Source organism: Neovison vison, chromosome 12, assembly GCF_020171115.1.
Source record: "Neovison vison isolate M4711 chromosome 12, ASM_NN_V1, whole genome shotgun sequence".
NCBI lineage: Eukaryota > Metazoa > Chordata > Mammalia > Carnivora > Mustelidae > Neogale > Neogale vison.
In genome coordinates, this window is record NC_058102.1 from 67690811 (window position 1) to 67717068 (window position 26258).

At 38.7% G+C, this 26258-nt stretch overlaps 1 protein-coding gene and 1 pseudogene across 2 annotated transcripts in view; one reads left to right on the plus strand and one right to left on the minus strand.

Moving 5' to 3' along the window:
* The window catches only part of STK38L (serine/threonine kinase 38 like), an 86263-nt gene that overhangs the window by 7901 nt on the left and 52104 nt on the right, over positions 1–26258 (minus strand). For both annotated transcript variants that reach the window (XM_044229159.1, XM_044229160.1), the window contains exons 2-9: positions 22115–22259; positions 18559–18610; positions 11685–11807; positions 11352–11435; positions 4586–4709; positions 2957–3111; positions 2506–2608; positions 2265–2326 (exon numbers count right to left, since the gene is read on the minus strand). In XM_044229159.1, coding sequence (XP_044085094.1) covers positions 2265–2326; positions 2506–2608; positions 2957–3111; positions 4586–4709; positions 11352–11435; positions 11685–11807; positions 18559–18610; positions 22115–22248 — 837 coding nt within the window. In that variant the 5' untranslated portion in view covers positions 22249–22259. The remainder of the gene's footprint in view (positions 1–2264; positions 2327–2505; positions 2609–2956; positions 3112–4585; positions 4710–11351; positions 11436–11684; positions 11808–18558; positions 18611–22114; positions 22260–26258) is intronic.
* On the plus strand, positions 4924–10442 carry LOC122892270 (annotated as a pseudogene).

Consider the following 26258-nt stretch of genomic DNA (forward strand, 5'->3'; position numbering starts at 1 on the left):
AATTTTGCATTTAATACTTGTTTCACATGTTTATCATGTAGAAAGCTTAGTGACAGGTACCGAATCAGAATACATTATTTAAGATATGATTTCTGGCTGCCCATCACCCCCTCTCCAAGAAGCTCAACTAAATTATTTATATATTTAGCCCTAAATCCTGTGAAAATTAATAGAAGGACAGCTCACAAAAGTGGCCTCGGGATGCCAGAAGGGGTAGCTATGCTGCTGTACTCCTCACTGTCAATTACAGACCCCATCGGAGGAATCATGAACAGGCAAAGAATCACCTATTGTGGGCCCCAACAGGGAAAGATGTACACTGCGTCTCCTGTGCGGAAGCAGCCACCCCTGCAACTCAGCCAAGGAGAGACCTTCACCACCCTCAACTCCTGCTTTGCTCCAGTGAACTCTTGTTCAAAACAGCCCCTTTCAAATCCTCCTTCTTCTCTTAAAATACAAGTTTTCTTCTTTATTTGTTGGAGTTGCCAACGGTTTTGCCACAGCTTGCCCAAATTGCGATTCTCTGTTATTCCCGAATAAACCCACTTTTGCTGGCACAATAATTGTTTCATTTTTAAGGTTAGCCATCCATTTCAAAAAGAATAAAGAGGCTGAACCCAGTGGGCCGAGTCCACCACTCACTACTCATGTGAGTTCTGGGACAGGCGACTCACGCACTCCGAACCTCGGCTTCTGCTTACAGGAAGCTGCAGTAATCACACACAGTTGACAGGAGGATGAAACAAGAAAAGGAATGTGCTTTGGAAACTACAACCTGCTGTATATATAAACAACAGGTATTTTCATAATAAACCTAATTCCAGGGCACTGCTTATCCATCAGAAAGCAATGGAGTGCTTCATTCTTAATTCATATAAAATCTTACAAAAACAACTTCTTTATGGTAGTTGTTCTCAATTAAGGGCAGTTATGCCAGGGACCATTTGAAAATGTGTGCCAGCAGATTTCATCATTTCAAGGACCTGAGGGTAGCACGGGGTGGGGGTGGGGGTGATTGCTGATTGGCATTTAGTTGGCAGGGGGGATGCAAGAGCCAAAGGATTTTCCTGCCCCAAACACAAGTCCCCTCTACTTCTCCCTTGGTAAATAAACATTGTAGAAGTCATGATAATGGCCACAAGAATATAAAACATGACAACAGGAATCACCCGTGAATACTGTGTTAAGTCGAATTCCCACCATACTTTTAAGCAGTATTCACTTTTCCCCTTAAAAGCAGGAAATACTGCAATTCTTCTCTCAGTGGTAAAATCTAATCTGAAAGTGGCACATTTAGAAGTAGAAGGAAGTTTTTTGTCATGAATTCATAGCTCCATAGTTTTAAAATTCTTTTTTTCTAACTCTTAAAAACACTGAAATGTTTTATGAGCACAGGAAGCTTATAGTTAATTACTTGGGCCACTGACAGAATGAGTTTGACCAAGCAAAGTCTTACTATTTGGTTTGAGAGGGTATTGGACTATTATCGTCCAGTCTGTTAAGCTCACCCAATACTCAGAGGGAATGCTAAATTAATTTCCATTTCATCACTTGGTTGAGTTTAACAGATATTTATGGAGTGTCTCTATGTGCCGGGCATACAAGAGATCAAGAAAACAAAGTCAAAAGACACATTCCTAACCCTGAGAATGTGCATGGACCTAATTAATAGGATAAAGGAAAGAGGAAAAGAGGCAAACAATTCTTATAATTGCTAAGTAATAAAGGAGAAACAGTGTGGGGCAAAAGCTTTTTTTGTGGGGCTTGACTTCCATTTAAAGATAATTAAGTTTATCTGTGGTAAAGTCTGCTTTCTAATTTTATTTTATCTGTTTTATCTGTTAATATGCCAAACTTCTTGTTTACCTTGTCTATAAAGTCCTTAGAAACACACAACCACCTTACTTATGCTGACTGGCAGTTGTTTCAGAACAAGTACAAAAAATGGAACACACAAGGCATTCACTACAATCACATTCATCTCAGTGAGTTTTATATTGTGCTAATTACTAGTAAACGGGCTGCTTAATTATAGGTATGAGCCATAAAATGCTATAAAGTTAAATCACAACGTAAATATCAGCATTCACTTTTTAGGCAAGGAAATGTTACAGAGAAACTAAGAGAACTATGTGACCCCAGAAGCAGTTCTATCCTTGCTACAAAGTAAGTACTAATCATTGTGAAGATACAAAATGATCAAGCAAAACCCCAGTGAACTTTTAGGACCAGGTCAATCTTTCTTAGAGACCCGGCTAACTTACCAGCTGTCTCCTGTTCTTCTTCCATGTTTCTGCTTTCCTCTTTGAGTTCATGTTCTGAAATGCTAATTTCAACATGAGAGAATTGTAATTATGAGGGGAAAAACTCCACCAAAAAACAAAATCACATACATGTAAATACACTGGTTTACGGAATGAGGAGAGGAAGAGAACTTTCAGTGCTCAACAATGCTGAATTAAACCAGCTATATTATGTCACACAGGAAAAAAGAATCAAACTTACAGAAGTCACTTGGCGGGTTGTGTGTAAGGTTTCTATAGAATTCGGTCCTATGAGCTTTCTTCAATCCCGTGCATAAACCAAAATCAGATAATTTTACATGACCCTATAAAAAAATCCAATAAAATCAAGAGATTATATTAACTTTGAAACAAAAGCCTTAAGGCAGTCATTATAAAAATTCTTAGCATTATAAAAACTCCTACAGGTGGTAAGTAAAATTATAAATATTTGATGATGACGAATGTTAAAAGTAGTAAATGGAAGAAGACAAAGATAGCCATCCTCCCTTGAGGTCATTTTCACTGCCAAGTCTTTTCCTGTCACATCATTCTATGACATCACATAGTTGAGCAATAATATAAATGGTAGCTGCCCATTCAATCACAAAATCAGCTCTATTATTCCATTAAAATAATCAGCAACCCAATAATTCACCAGTTTCTTCACATACCTTGGCGTCCAATAAAAGGTTGTCTGGTTTAATATCCCGATGGATGAAACCCAACTGGTGGATTGCATCAATTGCTAGAACAGTCTCTGAAATGTAGAACTGTGTCTCCTCTTCTGTCAAGGTATCTTTCTTCATTAGCAATGTCATCATGTCACCTCCATAAGGGAAACCAAGTATCATGTATTAGAAGCACATCAGGCTTCCTCTGTATCTGTACAACCTCTGCCTCATTTCTGCATTGTACGACCCACCCAGTAGACCGCCAACCATCTCTAGGGCCAAGTAAAAAAAGTGTCACTGCATTAGCAAAAGTTTCATGACATCTGATGATTTTTAAGGCAGAAAGTAGGTGATAATAAAGTAATATCTACCACTCAACATCCATAATAAATTGCTGAGGAAAATATGCTGAACTGAGGAAATGAATCAGAGTAAGCACACCTGGAAATGGGATAGAGTCCTTCAAATTCAAGTTTCAAAAATGTTCAGAGCTGTTCAGTCCATCAAAAAATAGAAAATTATCCCATAAAAAGACATTCTTTTATTTTCAAGGAATTTTTTCTTTAAAAAGGGGCAAAGAATAAAAAATGGTGAACTTACAGCTCAGAAATGACAACTGTTAATATTTTTTATGATGCTTTGAATCTTTTTTAAAAAATGTAGAAGTATTCTCTGTCCTCCATCCCATTTTATTCCGCTTTCCCTTTTTGCTGAGTAACCATTAGTGTGGACTTGGTTTGGTGGGTATCCTTCTAGCTGATTTTTAAAATATGTTTTCATATACATATATCTTAATCTATGAAATTATGTTCTTTCATATTTTAAAAAATTACATAAATGGTATCAACTGTACATATAATTCCCCAGCTTGCTTTCTTACTCCACTGTTTCTGAGATCTTATTGAAATGGATAGAGCTCCTGACTTTTAGCTGCTGTAAAATATTTCTGCATGTAATTATGCCACATTTTATTTATCCATTCTGCTGACAGACATTTATCGTGCTTGCGGTTTCTCATGATCACAAAAATGCTTCCGTGGTCTTGCAGGTCTCTGTGCGTGTGTCCAGGAGAATCTCCAGGGACTACGCTAGTTCTAAAATTGTAGGATTGTAAGCCGCATGCCCTTTCAACTCCACCGGTATCTATGAACTGCTCTCCATAAGAGTTAGAGATTAATTTAGATAAAAGAGAGGCCAGTTTCTCCCACAGTCTCATCAGAAACAGATGAAATGGTAGCTCATTTTTGTTTTAATTTGCGTTTTCCTGAGTATGAGCAGAGTTGAACATTTTCCTATGTACTTATAGGCCAGCCAGAGTTTCTCTTCTATGTTATCTGCCCATTAGGTTGTTTGTCTTTCTCTTTAGTGACTTACTGTTCTTAACTCTAGACTTGCAACAATCTAACTAACTATACCCTGTTGACCAGACTGATAGTATTTAAAATGTGCCAAATGTATCGTTCCTTCAAAATAATCTGATTTGTGGTAACAATTAGCATTATTATGGGAGGAACTACAGGAAAACCATGACTGCTAGGAATAGAAGAAAAAAACCTAAGCAACAGGATAATAATTACATGTAAAGATGAGCTTGTGTCAGTCTGTCATTGCTATTATGTTTGTTTTTACCTCCAGGGAGAAATTCCATGATCAGATAAAGGTTCCTCTTATCTTGAAAACTATAAAACATCTTCACTACCCAGGCACCATCTGCTTCTACCAAAATATCTCTTTCTGCTCGGATATGGGCCACCTAGATGGATGTAGTTGGAAAAAATGATTGCAACACATTACACATCTTTCAAGTTGACCTCTTAAGAGACCCATCCAGTTCCTTAACAATCATGAAGGAAAGAGGGAGTTTTAGAAAAGATTTGAAATACATACACATGTTCATATCCTCATTATATATACAGAGCCTCAGGAAATCTTTTATCTTTAGGCCTGGAAAGGTGGGATCCACAGGTATGTTAGAGAAAGCTGATACTTCTGAGGTAGGAAAATTATTAGTCCATAAACTTTCCAACCAGAATCCTTCTTTGCTAAGGATCCTGGCTTTGTTATACAAATTTCAGCCCCTGGCCTTTTTTTTTTTTTTTTAAAAGGTTTATTTATTTATTATTTGAGAGAGAAAAAGAGAGAGAACTGGAGAAGGAGCAGATGGGGAAGGAGAAGAAGGGAGAAAGAATCTCAAGGAGACTCTGTGTTGAGTGCAGGGCATGATTTGGGGTCAGATCTCATGACCCTGAGATCAAAACCGGAGCCAAAATCAAGAGTCGGACACTTAACCGACCACACCACCAGGCGCCCCTGGCCTGACTTTTGAAAGTTAAAACTAGTAAGCAATGCCTTAACAGGTTGCAGATCCTTAGCAGACTGTTTTTAACTACTATTAGTAAGAAAAAAAAAAGGGGGGGGCCTTATGTGATTTTTAAACATTTGGGTTTATTTCTTTTTCTAACAAGTAGAAACATTTATAATAACTTTGTATTATCTTGACAAATATATTATTTTCTGAAATATAAAAACCTCTATAATATCTATTAAAATGATCCACAGCAAATTAGTGTGACTTTGGGGGTTTTGCTGCTGACTTGTCAGACATACAATTACTAAGGATACTTTTATATGAACATTTTATAGACTGGAAAATTTTATAAACTGGGTAATTTATTGGGTTGGTATAATCAATTTTCAGATGTTTTGCATTAATATATTTATACATTTTCTCTTCAAAGATTAACAATAATATTTGATTTTATCCTTTTGCTGTTCTTACTGTGCATTATTATGAACTCTGGCCCAAAGCACATGAGAACCCAGATTTCCTAAGCCTTTTCACAGTAATGAAATATGATCTGCTTAAAATGTCATAGTTGGGATTACTGTGTTTATTACCTAGTACAATAAATGCTCTGAGATCAAAGCACAGGAAAAACAGTTGAAAACTAAGAACTTGTTTTCTGGCATGAATAAAACTTTACAATCTCTCTGGATCTGTTTCATAGACTGAACAATGGTATCAAAATTCCTACCAATGGTTTTTTACAAAGCATTGTAAGATTAGTAAAGGAAAACCCTTAAACCTTTGATGCTGCATCTGCTGCTGTCAGGAAAAGTTATGTCATCAACTTGGCCTGATTGTTTTTAAATATCTTGAAGTTAGATTACAGGATGTTTTCAAAGAATAGGAAGTTATTGCACATAGTACCACAATATCAGGGAGATAAGTTGCTACTTTGTGGATTGGTTAGTATTAAAGTAAATGTAATTAAAAACTTCACATAATAACATATTAGAATTGAGTGGTAAAAGGTTTCCTAAAATGAAATTCAGTGGTTGCAAATGCAGATTAATTTATATAGGGGGCAAAACAGACTTGATGTTTGGGCTCCAGTGAGATTTTTCCCTGCATTCCGGAATGAATAGTGATCAGAAGCTCTTCAACTTCTGGCAAAATATTCTAGATTAGTGCCGTCCAAAAGAAATACAATGCAAGCCACAGACTTAGTTTAAAATTCTCTAGTAACCACATAAAATATAAAAACAGGTGAAATATTTTTAATTATATATAGTTTATGTAACTCCATGTATCCAAAATGTTATCATTACAGTACATAATCAATATAAAAATTATTGAGTTTTCTTTGGTAGGAAGACTTCAAAATTTGATATATATTTGCCATTTACAGCATATCTCAATTCAGACTAGCTACACCGAATAGCCACATGTGGTTAGTAGCTGAAGACTAAAACTGGAATGAACTGCTCCTTTTGTCCCTTCTCCAAAACCCCATCCAGGACTAATCCCATATGGCTTGGTTAGATCCTGTTTATCTCTTTGTCTCTGAGGCTCTACATTTTGACCCAGACCTTTATTCTTACCATTATCTGTAATTCTCTAATACATTGTAATACTTCAACCTTCCTTGAGTTCCAAACCAGCCTCTTCCCTATGGAATTGGCATGTCTTCAAAAAAGTCCTCCATCATCTCACCTCTGGACAGTTCCTTCACCTTGTCATCCTAATTGATGATTCTTCTCCTCAGGCTGTTGTCATTTCTGTCTTCCTGTACAGTGAGCTCTCAAGAAGATCTGTTCTCCTCTCACGCCTTATGTGGCAAGGGGTAGGTTTCCTGCTCATTCTCATGCTGCTTCCATACCATTGTGGCACTCTCCTTCTCTGCAGTTCCTTGAAGTGCACACTGTGGAACTCCATCAGCCATCACCTATCCTCAAGGCTATCATTTACAGAGCTCCTGGGCAATTCCTCTCACTCACTCACTCATAACTTCAGCTCCTCGCTCACTATCAACTTCCTTTCCAGTTTCTCCATTCATGGATGGATTTCAACCTCCATAAGTGTGAACCATCAAATGCCCTATCTACTGACTTCTTCCTCATCTACCAAGATCTCTTCTGCCTCTGCACCTCAGCCACCCATGGTAGTCGTCCTAGCCTTCTCATCAGCTAAAACTGTACCCCCTCTAAAATCTCCATTTTGAGGAACTCTATTTCCACCTTTCATCTTCCAGATCTCTTATTCTTATATTTCAATCTCCCTTCCATGGATTCTACAACTTTTTCTCTATTACTCCTCACTATCTCATATCTTTTTCTACCCAGCCTAGATTCCATCATTATAATCACTCTTTTTGCAAACACTCTGAACTCCCTCGTCCCCTTCCTCCCTTGTATTTGCCTGGCAAAACACCAACCCTAATTAGACTCACATTTCTGTCTATTCTCTACTTACCCCAGAGCAACTAAGTATTCTACAGAAAGGTCACCCAACTATGCCAACTGGTTTCGTGGTACATTTATAACTGCAAATCTCCACAGGCATTCAACTGTATTTCCCCGGCAAGTCTGCTTTCCCACCCTTTAAGTCAATAGTTGTGACCATTTCACAAATTCTCCCTCCTTATGCCTCTAGCAAGCTATCCGTCCTCCTCTACTCTGAGATGATGACGTCACTTATTTGCACTCAGGCAGAAACATGGTACCTGAGGCTGCTAGTCAACCACCTGCATTTGTTCCCATTTTCTCTGCATCTTCTTCCTGTTTTAATGGATAGGTACACGTCCACTCCTATCAAAGATCAACTCTTCTTTTTCAAATTGTATTTATTTATTTGACAGAGAGAGAGAGCGCGAGCAAAAGCAGGGGGAGCGGCAGGCAGAGGGGAGAGGGAGAAGCAGGCTCCCTGCTGAATAAGGAGCCTGACAAGGGGCTCGATCCCAGGACCTGAGCTGAGGGCAGAAGCTTAACCCACTGATTCATCTAGGCACCCCAACTCTTTTGTCTTCCAGTGTATTCCTATAGTTATCCTCCCCTCTCCTGGACCTTCAATTTCTTTTTCTAATGCATTCTTCTCATCAGAATCAAAACATTTCCTGTCTTTAAAAATAAAAAGAAAAGAAAATCCTTTTTACCCTAAGTCTCCCTTTATAAATCTGTTCTTTGTATTGCCTCACATGAAAGATTTATTTGCACTCACATTCCCCACTCTTTGCTTCCCATTTTTCTATCTCACCATTTCAGTTAGGCTTCTGCACTGCAAACCACTGGAAATGCCCTTGCCAAGTTATTAAAAATCTCCATATTGTGACATCCACTGGCTTGTCTTCCTCTTGTACTCTCTCAGCAGCATTCAGCTATGTGGAACACGTTCTTCTCTTGGCTTCCATGACACCATGTTCTCTCAGTTTCCCCCACCTGATTAGAGGTTCCCTCTTGGTCCCTTTTGCTGGCTTCTCTTCTGCCTTTTTTTCCTAGGGCTTGTATATAGGCTCTCTTTCCTTCTCTATCTAGTTTTCTAGGCAATTTCATCTTGTCCCCAATAGATGGTCAATATATTGATGGCTTCCAAATTATATTTCTAGAGAAACTTCTCTCCAGATTCCAGCCAACTGTGAACTCAATATCTCTTGGATCTAACAGGCAGCTCAAACTCAATATGCCACAAGGAGAACTCTTCATTCCCGCTATCTCCAAATGTTCTTTCTTCAGTCTTTTCTAAATCAGAAAACAACACCATCATGTATCCCATTCTTAAATGAAACTCTAGGTATTATCCTGATTCTTCCATTTTTTCCTCACTATCCTCACCCATCCTCTCATCCCCCAATGTACAGGACACCACAGGAAATCCTGAGGGCTCTTCCACTAAAACATATACTTAATCTGTCAGACTCTTCTTCAGATTCTCTGCTGTGAGCTACAATCCCATCCCGGCTGAAAGTGGTTCACCAGTTTCTAAATCACCTTCTCTCCTTCACTTCTTGTTTTCCCCATCAGCAAGCAAAGGGATTGATTCATCTTTGTAAAACCTCAATCAGACATACCATTCCCCTGTTCAAACAAAAGCGTCTTCCCATTGCATTTAGAATAAAACCAAAATGCTCTATCTTGGCCTTCAGAGGTCTCTGGGATCTGCTCCCTTTCTACCTCTCCTACCATTCTTTGTGCACTGAATTCTAGCCACAATGGCTTCTAGCCTCAGGACCTCTGTATTTGCTGTCCGGATATTTGTTCTACATGATCTTTTCTGTCATTTTTTCTCATTATTCTATCTTCCATCAAATATTCTCTCTTCAAAGAAACACTCCCTCATCTAATTCTTCCTCCTAAAGCCAGATCATCTGTATCAATTTATCCTTTTGTACAAACTTTCTTTGTAGTCTTTCACAATCATGACTATTTGAGATAGCTATGTCCCCAGTACTAGAAAAAAAAAAATAAGGATCAGGTTTGTCCCGTTAATTCCGCCTATGTGTTAATCTATAACACCACAGGCCCATCTGGCCCATCATTGGCCCCCCGTAAATACTTGTTGAACACAGGGAATAGAAACAAAGTAAAAGAATGCAGTGAAAATTCAAGGTGGGTCATATTTGAATAAAAATAAATATTTACTGCCATAGTAACTATGGAAGCTTTAGGCAGGACTTTCCTCAGCTGCTGCTAAGGTGCTGACTTCCTTCTGAGGAAGCCAGGACCGAGCTGGGTGAGACCCTCACTTCCTCTGGTGACTAGCAGCGTGTGGGTACAGCACTGGGCCTCTGTCTCTGGCTTGCTACCAGCATCTATCTACTCAGCCCTCATCCTCCAGTCACAGAGGATAAGATCAATGCCGTCATCAGAGCAGCGGGTGTAGAAGCTGAAGCTTTCTGGCCAGGCTTGTCTGCAAAGGCCCCTGGCCAAGGTCAACATCAATGTCCGGAGCCTCATCCGCAAACAAAGGGCTGCAGATGCACCTCAGCAGGAAGTCCTGCTCCCTCCACGGAGGCTGCCCTGGCTGAGGAGAAGGAATTAGAATCAAAAAAAGGAGAATCCGAGGAGTTTGATGAGGACCTGCAGTTTGGTCTTTTCGCCTAAACCTCTTCTGTAACTTGTTCAGTCAAAAGCTGAACTCTGAAGTAAGCATTAGACAGGGACTGAAAGACTGAAGTAGAACATTAGGTAGAGAGAGGGGCCATCCTCCCTCTATATCCAGTTGTTGAGACCTGCCCTAACATATGTAATCCATTTAGGGTTCTCTAGAGCCTCTATCCAGACTAGAAACAGAGGGGAACACATAAATAATACTATTGATGTTCTCAGATTTATGGCCCACCCTTAAGCTGCATTAAGGCACAGGAAACATAGAGAGTCCAGGAGTATGACATTGGGGGAGGGGGTGGTTTACAGATTTTGGAAATATGTTAAATCAGCAACTTCTCAGAAGACTGGTCTTGCTTATATGTGATAGGGATTAAGGAAACTGAGAACTGTCTCTTATTTTCACTGAAGTCAGAAAAGAAGGTACTTTGTTATGGAGTAAATGTTTGTGTACACCCCCCACCCCCCACCCCAAATTCCCATGATGATGAACCCTCAGGGTGACTGAATGTGGAGGTGGGGCCTCTAAGGAAGCAATTAGGTTAGGTGAGGCCAGAGAGGGAGAGGAGGATAGCATCCTTGTAGGAAGAGGAACCCAAGCGCTCTGTTCTCTCTCTGTGCACACACCAAGGACAGGCTATGTGAGGACCTGGTGGGAAGGCAGCCATCTGCAAGCCAGGAAGACCGCTTCACCGGACTCAAACCCTGCCAGAACCCTCGTCTTGGGCTTTCAGCCCCCAGAACTGTGAGAAAATAAATTTCTGTTGTTTAAGCCAACCAGTCTGTGGTATTTTGTTATGGCAGTCTGAACAAGCTAATACAGTTTCAGATTATAAATTTGGAAGAAATTTTAGCTGTAAGAATTGAGAAATAACAAAACAGGCTATCAAAAAATTAATAGACTCTATACAATAAGATGTGTAGACTTCTTTTTAGAAATTCCAATATTAACATTTACTCTAACACCTAGTCAGTGGTATTCCTTTTGGTTGTGTGTTAAAAGAACTCATACCTGCTCTTTTTCGAGCATATCAGCTTTTCTCAGTATCTTCATTGCATAGATATGGCCTGTATCTTTCTTCTGGACCAGCCGCACCTAGAATGTAAAAATTGACCATGCTATCAGTGTTATGCAATCACTACTATTGATTTAGGAACAAAAGGTAAGTTCTTTTAAAGAGATCAGTGTTGCAATTCACCATTGCTTGTATTTTTAGGAATTCTTAATATTAAACTATTCTGATACATTAAGCTATTTTAATACATATTAGCCTTTTGGAATACATATCTTAAGCTATCTAAAGCTATATATTTTCAACAGCAGTGCCTTTAAAAAAGAAGTAACCTCTCCAAATGCTCCTCTTCCTATAACTTTCAGAGACTCAAAGTCATCCAGGCCAAGTCTGGTCCTCTTGAGCCGTAAGAACTCTGTTTCCTTTCGGGCATGTTGTGATCGGCGTAATTTTTTCTATCAAAAAAAGACAATTTAAAAGGATGATTCTAAATTTAGATTGCTATAAAAGAAGCCTGTAGTATTAAAAGAAAAGACACGTAAAATGGGGATGAAGTATCTTAAATATTATATACTAGTGTTAGAACTTATTTACCAAAGTTGAGTATTTGTTAAGCTTGGAAAGAATAAAACAATCTAAAGAAAACATTTTTTTATTTTCACCAGTTGATAAATCTTTATTCTTGAGGTGGACTCCATTAAATATTTCATCTTAATGAAGTTCATCTTATATGTCATGTATATGCTAATTTAATTCATAAAGAAAAGTTGAGCTTTAGGAAACGCTAATCGTATTCTGATCATGAATTTTACCGTCAGGCAATCTACTTTGCTTCAATTCTCTAATTTCCAGGTTGTTCTGTCACAACTACTGAAACTTAGGACACCAAGAGAACACCACAGCACTGTTTCCATGGAGATTTACTTATGATAGAATTTTTTCTCAGATAAATTTTTTTTTAAAAGATTTTATTTATTTATTTGACAGAGAGAGATCACAAGTAGGCAGGGAGAGAGGAGGAAGCAGGCTCCCGCTGAGCAGAGAGACCCATGCGGCACTCGATCCCAGGACCCTGAGATCATGACCTGAGCCGAAGGCAGCGGCTTAACCCACTGAGCCACCCAGGCGCCCTCTCAGATAAATTTTAATAAATTACTTTGAGATTTGGTACACAACTTCCTAAAAATATGAGATTACAAAATAATAAAATAATAATTACATGAAGAATTCATTAAGATATTCAAGTCAGGAATTTCATAATATGTTTTCCAAAGATCTCCAAAAAATAACTAATGCTGATAAAAAACATTATGAAATACCCAAAGGTTACATTTGGAAGGGACGTTCACTTTATTGTTCTACATGTCATTTTCCCCCTGACCAAACAAAACTCTGCTGACATTCTGTTAGTTCCCAGTAGATGTCTCATATATTAGGAATTAAACAAAAATAAAAGCTAAGCACCTGTTCACCGTCAACTGAACCCCACCAGGCTTTCAAGAGTTCCATTCTGAGGGCAAATCAAGTTGAAGTGACCATTTTAGCTCAGAAACACTGCTTTGTACAAGGTATAACCACTGAATGGCGTCTTACTATTCCTGTATATATCTGTTTTCAAAAAGGTATGGCAAACTATCAATTAACTGGAAATGGGTAAATGTGCATCACCAGTGCAATGGAATTCTGATACTTCCAACAAAATTAATCTAAGAAGATGCGATCAAGAAATTATATCCTCAATTTAAACATCTTTAAACAGCTGAATGAAGTTACACACACAGGCACATCAATGGTGGAAACAGTGAAGACTATTTTTTGGTTCAAAAATGCCCACTAATTTGTGGAGCATAAAGAATAACATAGAGGTCACGGGGAGATGGAGAGGAGAAGTGAGTTGGGGGAAATCGGAGGGGGAGATGAACCATGAGATACTGGACTCTGAGAAACAAACTGAGGGTTTTGGAGGGGACGGGGGTGGGGGGTTGGGTGAGCCTGGTGGTGGGTACTAAGGAGGGCACGTATTGCATGGAGCACCAGGTGTGGTACACAAACAACGAATCTTGGAACACTGAAAAAATAAAGTAAAAATATTTTTAAAAAATCCATTGAATAGTTTTTTTGTTTTGTTTTGTTTTGTTTTTACAAATAACTGAATTAGTATAGTAAAACAAAAGAGCCCCAAAGAGCCCCTTATTTTAAGACTAATTAAAAAGGCCACATGGTGGCACTACAGTATCATGTCTTTCAAGCAGCAAAGAGGTTGAGGGGTGGTTATTACATAAATGAATAAAGGTAAGAATTCTGAAACTCTTTCTGGGTTTCTGATTTGTAAAATATAAAATGGAGTTGGGTGACAGTTGACACCCAATGACAGTTGGGTGTCATTTCAGAAATTTGTTTAATCTGAATGGAAAAGATGATCTCATTACATTCATAATCATGCTCAAAATCAACAGGAGAGAAGCCACTAAAGAAAATAATGTTCACTAATATTTAATAGCTTGTGTAATGCAGCAAGTAAACAATGTTTATGCATTCTGGGGCACAGCTATTTAATGGCAAAAAGGGAGAATCACAAGTATAGGGATCACATAATTCTATAAAAACGGGACCACACTATAACACTGTCACATTATTTTTTTAAAAATATACATTTTTTTAAAGATTTATCTATTTTTATTTTAGATAGAGAAAGAGGGGGTGTAGCAGTGGGAGAGGCAGGGAGAGAGGAGAAGCAGACTCCCCACTGAGTGGAGCCCAAGGCCCCAAAACCCTGAGATCATGACCTGAGCCAAGCCCAAGAGTCCAGCGCTTAATCGACTAAGCCACCCAGGTGCCCCACCCCCCCGCCATGATATTAGTCTTAAAATCAGTGTTGCAGTTCAGAGGGAGGTGAAGCAAGCTAGCATTAAAAAAATATATTGATGAAGCACCTGGGTGGCACAGACGGTTAAGCATAGGACTCTCGGTTTCCATTCAGGTCGTGAGATGGAACCCTGTGTAGGGCTCTGGGCTCAGCTTGGAGACTCTCTCTCTTTTCCCTCTGTCCCTCCTGCACATGCACGCTCCCTCTCTTTCTCAAATAAATAAGTAAATCTTAAAAAATATATTGATGACATGATAAGCACTGAGTATATAGAATTGTTAAATCACTATATGTACACCTGCAACTAATCTAACACTGTATGCTAGGAATTATACTATACTAGGAATTAAAGACTATACTAGGAATTAAAGAATAAACTCAAAAAAATATATTGATTTTAAAAAAGCATGTTGATGTATCTGCTCATAACTTGTGTAGATTAAGTAGCCTTGAAAAACAAATAACATTTTTGTAGTAATCATATTCTCTTTTGCCAAAGAGAAAAATCTGTGGGCAGGCTTAACATTTCATGGCTCCCTTTTGCAGTTTAAATTTATTTTGTTTTCCCATTAGAGTGTATAATATTCCATGTCTGATGGGATTTTCTTAAGTGAGATGAAACCAGACATGCATTGTTTTCTTCCTTTCTCCATTCCTTTTTAAATGGGTAATCCTCAGATTCTCGATCTGTGGGATGCTCAGTTTTTGTACAAGACAGTGTACACAGAAGTTCTGAGATAGGAAAGAGTTCAGCTGGCAATTTCATCTCCATATATATCCTCTACATGACCACAGTACATGGTTTAATTTTCACAAGTAACTTTCACAAATTATTTTACAAAGATTTTCTATTATGAATGAATTAAGGATAAATACTAGCTTTCAATTTAAAACTAGATTTTTATAAAACAATTTTATTTTTTAAAAATCCACTAGGGCATCTGGGTGGCTAAGTCAGTTAAGTGTCTGCCTTCAGCTCACTTCATGGTCTCAGGGTCCCAGACTGGGCTCCCCTATCAGAGGGGAGCCTGCTTCTTCTTCTCCCTCTGCCCCTCCGCCAACTCGTTTTCTCTCTCTCTCTCTCTCTCAAATAAAAAAATAAAATCTTTAAAGAGAAAAATCCACCCCATATAATGATAGTTGCAACATATTTGATATCAAGGTTAAGAGAGGATGTCTATTTTGTAGAATTCGCCATGATCTAAGACCTAGCATGGGGCCTAATAATAAGCACTTGTGGAATTAAAATTAAAAAAAATTAGAAGTTTTATAGTTATTATGGGCCACTAACTGTTTTTAGGTATAAATCATATCACATTTTCTCCAAGTTGATTAGAAGAATTAAAGAAAATAGCTCTAAATGTATTTTCTCCTTCCTGGTGCAGAACAGAGATTGCAAACTGAAAGCTACTAATTGTATTCAACCTACAGATGTATTTGATTTTACCTACAAGTTGCTCTTAAAACACTTGAATTATTTGCCAGTATTCTAAAAAAGCAAATAATGTCACATAAAAGTCCAGATTTCCAGCCTCTCTTGAAAAACAGGACCTTGGCCACACTGGGCCAAAAAGGCAGTCAGTCCTCTTTTGATGGACATGGGTTCTCTAACTGATGCCAGTCATCAGGTGACATGTAGAACAGGGCTGGTGCTCGTGTCTCCTTTCAGTCAAGTGAAAAGGGGTATGTCTTTATCAAAAGATAAACTGTGAGGATCCGATATTTTAGAAAAAGAAAAAAAAAATAGAGCCTATTTCTTTGTGGGAATCAAAAAATATTCTTGGGAGTTGAACGTGCAAACAAAGTGTGTTGGATCAAAAGAATATATGACCTAAGATATTGTGAAAATAATCCAGCCAGCTTCCCTCATTCATGTTATCTGCTTGACCCCTGAGCATCTATTTTTATAATTTCTCTTTTGAGAATTCAAATTAAGATCTTGTGCTTAAGATTCATTTATATATATAAAATGTTTCTCTATATATGCAAATATAATGATGTGTAATATGCATTAATACAATTATAATTTATTTGTTAATAATAAGGAAGTTATTAATACTAATGAATAAATGAGAAAAGGTGTGTGCTTTGCTTTATTTTTTCTTTATTGACTGCAATACAGATCTAAATCACTACCTTTCTCCTTAAAGTTTAAAGAATATAATTAAATGAGTTTAAGACATTTATCATAGTAATTTTATGCAAATAATTTAGATGCTGAGTCAACTGATTAACAAAGTAACCACATTTGGTACAAATCATAAAATGTTTTATTTTATTTAAACAGTGTCCGCAGAAAAATAAAGGAACAGTCTTAGGAAAGGGACAGGAAAGATTAAATAATGATTTGATTTCAAGTCATCATTTGGAAGATCACTCTTTTTTGTTTTTTTAAAGATTTTATTTATTTATTTGACAGAGAGAAATCACAAGTAGGCAGAGAGGCAGAGAGAGATAGAGGAGGAAGCAGACTCCCTGCCGAGCAGAGGGCCCGATGCGGGACTCGATCCCAGGACCCCGAGATCATGACCTGAGCCGAAGGCAGCGGCTTAACCCACTGAGCCACCCAGGTGCCCCTGGAAGATCACTCTTAAAGTACAGAAATTCCTTTCTGATCACTGAAAACTGCTAAACTGATTACTCTCAGTTGTATCTCCCTATTGCCTGTACATTTCTTAGTAAACTACTACCAGCCTAGCCTTTCCATATGTTCTGTCAATTTACCTTGCTGTGTCCTTAACTGCATTCTTTATAGTTCATTGTTTGGCAATTATTTTCTATTTATCTCTTAATTCTAGTAAGTCTCCCTATTTTTCTAAGATTCAAATCAGTTGTTGCCTCTTTCATGACACCTTTTTTGGTCCCTACATTAAAAAAACCCTGTATTTTCAAAGTTTGCCACATTCTATCATGTATACATATTTTTATGCACACACAATCATCATCACTCCTTCTAAATGGTAAACTCTTGGAGGGAAAGGCCATTGTTCCTTTATTCACCAAATATTTATTCTATCTGTAGCCCTCTGCCATGTCTGGAGGTGTAAAGCTGAATGAGAGACATCATGAAGTGTCTACTGTGGAAGGGGATATTTTAGCGCTGCTGCGGGGACAGGAACGGTGTTTGTGCAGAACATAGGGAAGATTTCCCCGTGGAACTGAGGCTCGAAGTGAGGCCCAGAGCTAATTGAAGAAGAATGGGAATTGCATAAGGGTAAAGAAGTTCTAAATGTCAGAAATAGCCTGTGAAAGGTCCACAGGCAAGAACGTGGAAGTCAGAGTAACCCAGTAGTGGCATGGGGCATGGGGCTGGGGGACAAGAGATGAGGCTAGGATGAAACTGCGGAGACCTAACTGTGAAGGCTCCTGCACTCATCCGACAGTACTCGGGACCCAATAATGGGTCATAAGCAAAAGAATGATGGGATCAAACCTGGTTTTAGATAGAGAACTCTGGGTGGGGTGTGCAGAAAAGCTGGGGGTGGGAGTGGGGTCCAGACTGCAAGAAGAGAGCCCAGCTGGGGGCAGTTTTTCTTCAAGTGAAACACATAGTAATTTAAAGATGGGGAGAGGCACTGGACTAGAGAACTCAATGGTCTTAAGAAATGTTCAGGAAAAACTGTGAGAAGATTTGACAATTCACTGATTCTTCTTGGAGCCCACTTTGCCTGTTCCGTGCACTTAGGTTACTGTAGACCCTGTTCACTAATCTATGTTCTCAGAATTGAAACGATAAAAAGCTGCCTCCTTTTAAAGATCTTCATCATAGCAAGAAAGTAAGAAGCCCATACTCAAATGATGAAATCCACATTACCTAAGTTATAAAATCATCTAATATTAATACATGAAAAAAGTCACTGGGGTTGTTATTATCCAGTAATTAGTCCCTTCCCCAATAACTTGCTTGAGATATAATTGACATACATGTAACACTGCAAGTTTAAGGTCTACAATGTGATGTTCTTTTTTTTAAAAGATTTTATTTATTTATTTGACAGAGAGAGATCACAGTAGACAGAGAGGCAGGCAGAGAGAGAGAGGGGAAGCAGGCTCCCTGCTGAGCAGGGAGCCCGATGCGGGACTTGATCCCAGGACCCTGAGATCATGACCTGAGCCGAAGGCAGCGGCTTAACCCACTGAAGCCACCCAGGTACCCTACAATGTGATGTTCTGATGCACATACATATCATGGAATGATTACCACAATAAGGCTAGTTAAAATACCCATCGCCTCATATAAGTAACTTTTTTTATAGTGAGAACAGTTAAGATCCACTCTTAGTAACTTCAAAGTACACAGTATCATTAACTACAGTCACAGTAATTACAGCTAACATTACCTCTTCATCTGCTAATCCTTCCTCTTCCATGGCCACTTCTAATTTCTTCTGCCTTTTCAAAGAAAAAATAATTTAAATTTTAAATGCATTCCTACCTATTCCCATTTAAGAAATGTTCATTTATTTATTCGAGTTTACCACTTCAGTTTGCTATGCTAAAAAAAGATATCTCAAGGTGAATCAAAATAATCATTAAGAATACTTTTCTTTCTCAAAATATAAATCCAACCCAGATTTCACTTTCTCATATTGGCCAAATGAAAAATTTGCTTCTAATGCTGCTTAAATCAATGATTAACAAAGGTGACTAATATTCTAGTAAGGAAAATCTGTTCTCTAATATGCAAACCACCAAAATCATTAACATTTATCAGAGTTTACATTAGAAGTATATAAAAGTAACTATAGTGACTAAAAGTACAAATATGTTAGGTGGATATCCCTTTTTGAACCCTGATTCTAATATGCTAAATGAGCTTGTGGAAGGTCTTCATTTAAAGTCTAAGCTTGATTTCATAATCAGTCAAGAAAAAATGTTCAATGCAATTGAGTGTATTTTATTCTAATTCTTTGCAAACTGTACATTAAAAAACCCCCACTAACCACCAGAGCGTTTGCTTTTCTAGGTACAGCCAAGTCCAGTTATTCCTCGTTTTAAGATGGTATCACCGAAGTTGGTCAAGCTAAGCACTGTGGGGAGATGGGGAGGAGAAGGGAAAGGGCCAGCGGATGAAGGAACCAGTAACTACAGAGATGGTTGTGATACAAATTTTGCAATTCATTTCCAAATGAATATTCATCATTTTACTTCTATCATATTGGTTTTGCCTAAAGATAAACCTGAGAGAGCTCTTTCTGATTAGTTCTGTAGTACATTTAGAATAAGACTAACTTTCCAGGATTTACCTACATGGGAATACAAGGGTTGAGGATTGAAATCATCATATACATTTTTTTAGCATTTGTCATTTACAATATGTCTAACGGTAAGCTCTTTCCTAACCCCTTATTCTTACAGAAAATTCATAAAAATATCTAATGGCTGTTCATCAATCAGTACCCCAAAGGCAATGATACCTAATGGCATGTTCTCTGGCTACTTCCCCAACATTTGTAATAGACACCTTGGTGCGTTATCACACTGATTTTTTAATCTTTCATTTACACACTATTCTCTGAAGCCTAACCCTCAGAATGGAGTAAGCTCTGTACCCGCCATCATCCTCCTCTGGGCCCCACAGAGCCACTTGTTGAATGATTCTGAGTTTTCTCCTCGGCAGACAGAATGCACAGTGGAGGAGGACCTCTAATCTGGGAGGGCCCATTTGCATACAGGCAACTTGATTCTCCCAAATCTCCACTGCCCCCTTTCCTCACTGCTTGCCAAGACTAACACTTCAGGGAATCATCCCTTACTCTGGAGAGAGAGGCAGTAACCTCTATCTGTTTCTACCATATCTAAACAAGAAGACCTGTGGCTTCTCTGGTACCTGAAAAGAAAATAGTCTTCCTCCTAAATGTCCTAATACTTTGTTCTGATTGGTACTTTATTTGGGCTATGTATTTACTCAATGAGTTAAGCCTTAAAAATTCATCACATGTAGTCCTAAAGTATAAGCTTTTAGAAAATATGAGCTGTTTAATATGACTTCAATGGCACCAAGCTGAGACTGCTTCCCCCCTCCCTTCTTGAAATAACAGCAGATACTTTCAGTCTTACTTCCCTTTGTTTGAAAAGAGGGCAAAACTGAATTACTGAGAGATTTCATCAAGAAAAGACAATGAGCCTTCAAAATTCTGATGCGTAACTTCAGTGTCTGTCTCCTGAAACAGCGGTCTTTCTCTCCCTGATTCTCTTCTACTTTGTTCACTCTCCCTTGGTGACTGGATGAATTCCAGAGACTTCCATTGTATTTACAATTAGTATAATTACTCATATGTTTGGATTCATTTCTAACTGATTGTGTGGTTTCTATTTGTGTCAACTTTTTGGCGTTTTACTTTTTCTTTTTCCCTTGCCTTATTTTGAACCAGGATTTTTTCCTCATTCCATTGTTTCCCTTCCACTAGTTTGGAAGTTATAAGCTCTATTAGTCTGAAACGAATCAATCTTCACCTCTCTGTATGTTGTGCCTCTACTGCGGTGACACAAAGATCTCTAGGAACACTTTAATGATACTTACTGCCCTCCTGACTGATAGTCCACTGCTGGAAAATATCTTAATTCTATTTTAAAAAATGTGTAAGACATTATCATTATTGCTACTGTTTTTACACCATTTGTGTTGAGATTTATCCCCACACTTATATTTAGATCTGTTTGTGATCACTTTCTTTCAGTCTAAATTGAATCTTCTGGAAGTTTTGCTGATGGTGAATTTAGTTTAACCTGCTTCCACTCTAGCCTCTTTCCTCTGTTCCTTCAGGAACTTTGGTTAAAGATGTTCGCTCTCCTTGCTATTCTCCATATTTCTCAGCTCTCCTTCCTCTCTTTCTGCCTGTTCGTCTCTAGGTTAACTTCTGAATAATGACTTAAGTTTTATTTTCTAGTTCAATTCTCTGCTCAGCTTGGCTGATCGGTAATTAGACCTGTCCAACATTTCACACCTAGCCAGGCACCACTTTTGTCAATCTTTCTTGCTCCTAATTTCTATTCTATTGCTGTCGTGATCCTTAATTCAAGCCCTTTCTAAGTGCCCGCACTACACATCACTAGCCTTTCCTGTTTCTTATCTCTCCACACACAATCCAGTCTATACATGACAACTAAAGCACTTTTCTGGAGAAACACCGTGATCACAGATTCTGTTCAAAATCTTCAGGCCTCTTTACTCCCATGAGAACAGCTACATTAGCAAAGCATCTTAGGCTCACAAGGAAAGCTGAAATCCAGCTCGAGCTAGACTGGTTCTTGCTTGACTCAGCACCAAAGGCCATTTCCTCGGTCGGTATTACCCTTCTTCCTGCTCTTTCATCTCCCTCTTCTCCCATTAATGCGTGTGTAATTAATACTCCTCCTTGAGAGCCCTGATAAATGCCACCACCATTTATGACACCCTCCCAGTTACTTTAGTCAAAAGCAATCTCTCCCTTCTTTGCCCTTCTCTTAGTGATGCTTTCCACGCTTTTATGTAATATTTATGGGCCTTATCTCCCTCTTCAGAGTTTTCTGAAGGCAAAATAACACGTCGTTCGTTTTTATTCCTCCACCTCCGCCTATACTCTATACATGTTTTGGATAATTAATAACATTAATTATTCATGAAGTATGAAGATAAATCATAATTTCATGGTTAGAAATGTTTTACTGAAGCTATTAGTTGACGTGATTGAAGTATATGGGGGTACAGGACAAGAAAAATGCTGCAAAAATAACTAGAGACACTGTCAGTACAGGAAACCTAAAAACAGCATACATGGATTCACAATATTTATATTATTAGTGTTAATTATATTATTATTATATTAATTATAATATTAATAAACATTGACACCCTACTTACAACTTAACAGCTTATTAAACCAAACAGAAAATTCTGACCAGCCTTTACTATACCTGGTTTCTCTCTCTTCATGCTGTAGAATTAGGTTGCTGTAAAAATTCTCCAATGTGAGCTTGGCCACAGTCACCCTCTCCCGGGTATGGTTGCTCATAGGAAAGGTGCTTGTAGTCCCTGCCGTCATTGCCATAGTAACTGAAACTGAAACAATATAAACACAAATTGTTCAGTAGAAAAACACTTTCTAACCCTCATAATAAACTCTGGAGATGGTTTAATTTCTGCTAAGCAAAATTCTATCCTAACAGTTATGCTATCCAAGTCTTTCACATTATAAATAACACAATACCAGTAAAGAAAGAGGAAGCAGCAGAAATTATTTTTGGGTTGGTACCACCAGGGGTGAATAAGAGTCAAGAAGCACCAGTCCACACACAACATGGACACATTTTATACAAAAAGTTGTACTCAACGAGCATTCAAAACAAGAGGTTCGATCTATTTTGTTGTTGTTTTATTGATCACTAAGTAAAATCTACAAGATTTTGTTACTACATATGCCTGCACTAAACGTAAGTCTCTGTAGTATTAATGTAGTCCAGTTAAATAGTAAGAAGTAGCTTCCACCATATAAATTCTAAGAAACATGAAGCCGTTTATCAAATCTGCACACAAACGTCAATCTGAAGCAATTCTCACATATAAAGGCTTTGCAGGTAAACTACTTTTTTCTTTTTAAGATTTTATTTATTTATTTGGGGCACCTGGGTGGCTCAGTGGGTTAAAGCCTCTGCCTTCGGCTCAGGTCATGATCCCAGGGTCATGGGATCGAGCCCCACATCGGGCTCTCTGCTCTGTGGGGAGCCTGCTTCCTCCTCTCTCTTTCTGCCTGCCTCTCTGCCTCCTTGTGATCTCTGTCAAATAAATAAATAAAATCTTTAAAAAAAAAAAAAGATTTTATTTATTTATTTGACAGACAGAGATCACAAGGAGGCAGAGAGGCAGGCAGAGAGAGAGAGAGGAAGGGAAGCAGGCTCCCCACGGAGCAGAGAGCCCGATGCGGGACTCAATCCCAGGACCTGGGACCATGACCTGAGCCGAAGGCAGAGGCTTTAACCTTTAATCCACTGAGCCACCCAGGCGCCCCTGCAGGTAAACTACTTCTAAAAAGAAGCTCCTTTGGATGGAGGCTCTGTTGCCCTATTTCAGTCTGAATCCCAATTCATTTCAGAATGTGCTGTAACAAGGTCTGGTGTACTTCTCCAGGCTGTGAAGTCCATTTCATTTCCAAATGACAGTTAAATACCCATAGGAGTCAGGCAGAAACACAAATGAATCAAGCCAGGTAACAGCAAGGATGTTTTAGGATCTTAACTGGGCAATGCGTGTCTACTTAAAGCTCAAGTGCCAACTTCAAAAAACCATGGGCCAGCCAAATGAAGTACTGGTGTGAAGAAGATAATTTGGAAAATAAGACAAGGACTGAAGCAAAATGGCTGCTTTGTGGGGGTGGTGAGGCAGACTGAACTGTGGTGGCCGCTGCTGGTGGGCAGTGACCCTAAGAGACTTGTCTCCTACAGTCTACAGTCTACATCAGGACCAAAAAAGACTAGAATGGTTTCATACAGTAAAGAGATTTTTGCTTATCTAGATAGAGATCACAACAGACCTAGAGAAGATCCAGATTGCCAACAGTGAGCATCCAATACTGCACTATTAGCTGGAAAGCATAATTCCCCCAAACCTGACATCTACTCCCTAACTATGTGAAGATACAGACCCCTGAGTATGGACCTGAACTGCAGTAGACTCCAGGGTTAATGGAATGAATAAAAGACCTTTCTTTTTTTTTTTTTTTTTTTTTTAAAGATTTTATTTATTTATTTGACAGAGAGAAATCACAAGTAGATGGAGAGGCAGGCAGAGAGAGAGAGGGAAGCAGGCTCCCTGCTGAGCAGAGAGCCCGATGCGGGACTCGATCCCAGGACCCTGAGATCATGACCTGAGCCGAAGGCAGCGGCTTAACCACTGAGCCACCCAGGCGCCCAACAAAAGACCTTTCTTGCTCCTCCATGTCAAGCAAGTCAACTATAGGTTGAAAGTATACAATTTAACTCTGACAAATTCCCGGTTCTAATTCCCTCTTACTGGCTTTATACCTCAATGTACTGCATAAGCCTCAACATCAGTATGTCTAAACATGAATCTATTCTTTTTTTTTTTTTTTTAAAGATTTTATTTATTTATTTGACAGAGAGAGATCACAAGTAGGCAGAGAGGCAGGCAGAGAGAGAGAGAGAGGAGGAAGCAGGCTCCCTGCCAAGCAGAGAGCCCGATGCGGGACTCGATCCCAGGACCCTGAGATCATGACCTGAGCCGAAGGCAGTGGCTTAACCCACTGAGCCACCCAGGCGCCCCATGAATCTATTCTTTTAGACTCACAAACTTGTTCCTCTGCTGACTACTCCAAAGGTTTTTAGAACAAGAAGTTGATTATGTCACTCATTTAAAATCATTAATGTGTCCTCATTGCCTATGGTAAATCCAATTAGCTTGGCTTGTTTGTTTGTTGGGGACACTGAATGGTTGTGCCTATCAGCAATTGTATGATACCTTATTCACTTTTTTCTCCAGAGGATTTAAGAGAGTGGCCCTTCCTAAGCATGAGTGCGTCTCCTCCTCACAACAGCCCTGCAAAGTAAGGAACTGAGGCTCAGAAAAATCCCAAGGCTAGTGTGTCGTAGAGTCAGGATCCAACTCCAGGAGCTGTCTCCAACTTGTCTGTCTAGCCTCTCTACTGCCCCACCCCACCCCTCTTCTCCCAACATACCAACTCTTTCCTGCCTCCAAACCCTTGTATGATCTATCCCCAACCACTTCTGACCTTTAAGACCCAGTTTAGCTCAAGTCTTCCTGCGATCACCTCTCTAACATTCCCCACCAGATGAGGCATAATATTTGGTATTCTTCCATGTGTGTTGCCTAGCACCTGTACCAGTAGGTCTCGGATACTGGTATTTAGCACTCATCCATCTCTTCCACTGAACTAGGGGCATGTCTGGGCAAGAATCTTCCCCATTCATTTTTGAGTATTCACCACAATAGCATTGTGTCTGACACATAGTAGGCTTCAATGAATGAATGGGTCAACCTGTCAAATGGGGGGTGGAGGGAGAATTGAAAGAATTGGCAAAAAATAAGGTTGGTTAATATGCAACTATAAGAAATTACTGAACTTAGGAGTCAGAAATTTTGAGATCTAAATCAGGCACTGCTGCTAAGGATAGTAAAGTCTTATTCCAATCACTAGAACACTACGAACTCAAGAAGGGTTTTATAATATTTGCTTTGCTGGTTCACCGGCATCGTCTAAGGCCATCTGAGCTAATACACAGCAAAGCCACAGTGGCTTATACAAATGTAAGACATTATTTGAGGCACCTAATTAAATTTTTTAAATGTGCTAAATGGTTTAACATAATGCACATTATTTTTAAAAATAAAAAATAAAAACAAATGGAACTCAAGAATTATCATGGCCAAATGATTTTTGAGTACTGAGTTCTCACTCTTCTTGGAATGTTATCTAAAGTAATGCTGCCACACCATCTTTAGAAACCACAGAGTCACTGGATTCATGGTCTGTCCTTCAGGATCAGATGTAGAAAAGTCAAACAAGGAAAAGCAGAACAGGCAGGGTATACAGCAGACATTCTGAGTCCCACTTAATTAGGATTTGAGGATGGAGGGAAGGCCAAGGAAGATGGACTAGAAGTTGAGGAATTCAAATAAATTCAGGAAATCCAAAGTAAATGAAATTAATCACGTGTCATATTTCAAGACTTCTCGGAATTTTAAATATGCTAACATGCATCTTAAATGCTCAAAGGGGCAGAGATATAAAATTGGCAGCAGAATTCCAAGGAGCTTCCTTATGAATGTAAGTTCATAGATAATGCTCATCAAACACAAATAAAGAACTTTTTTTTTTTTTTTTTTCAACATTTGGAGGTGGGAAAACTTAGAAGCTCCAACACAGAGAAATATCCAGGGACTTCAGAGGGTTTTCTTATTTGTCCAAAAGATCTGTATCTGATAAGGAATTTTCAAATTGGTTTGCCAGTTCCTAGGAGGAAAAAAAGCCAAGACCCAACTATGGCTGTCCATGTTCCTTTCAAAAAGCAAATGGTGAAAAAAGCC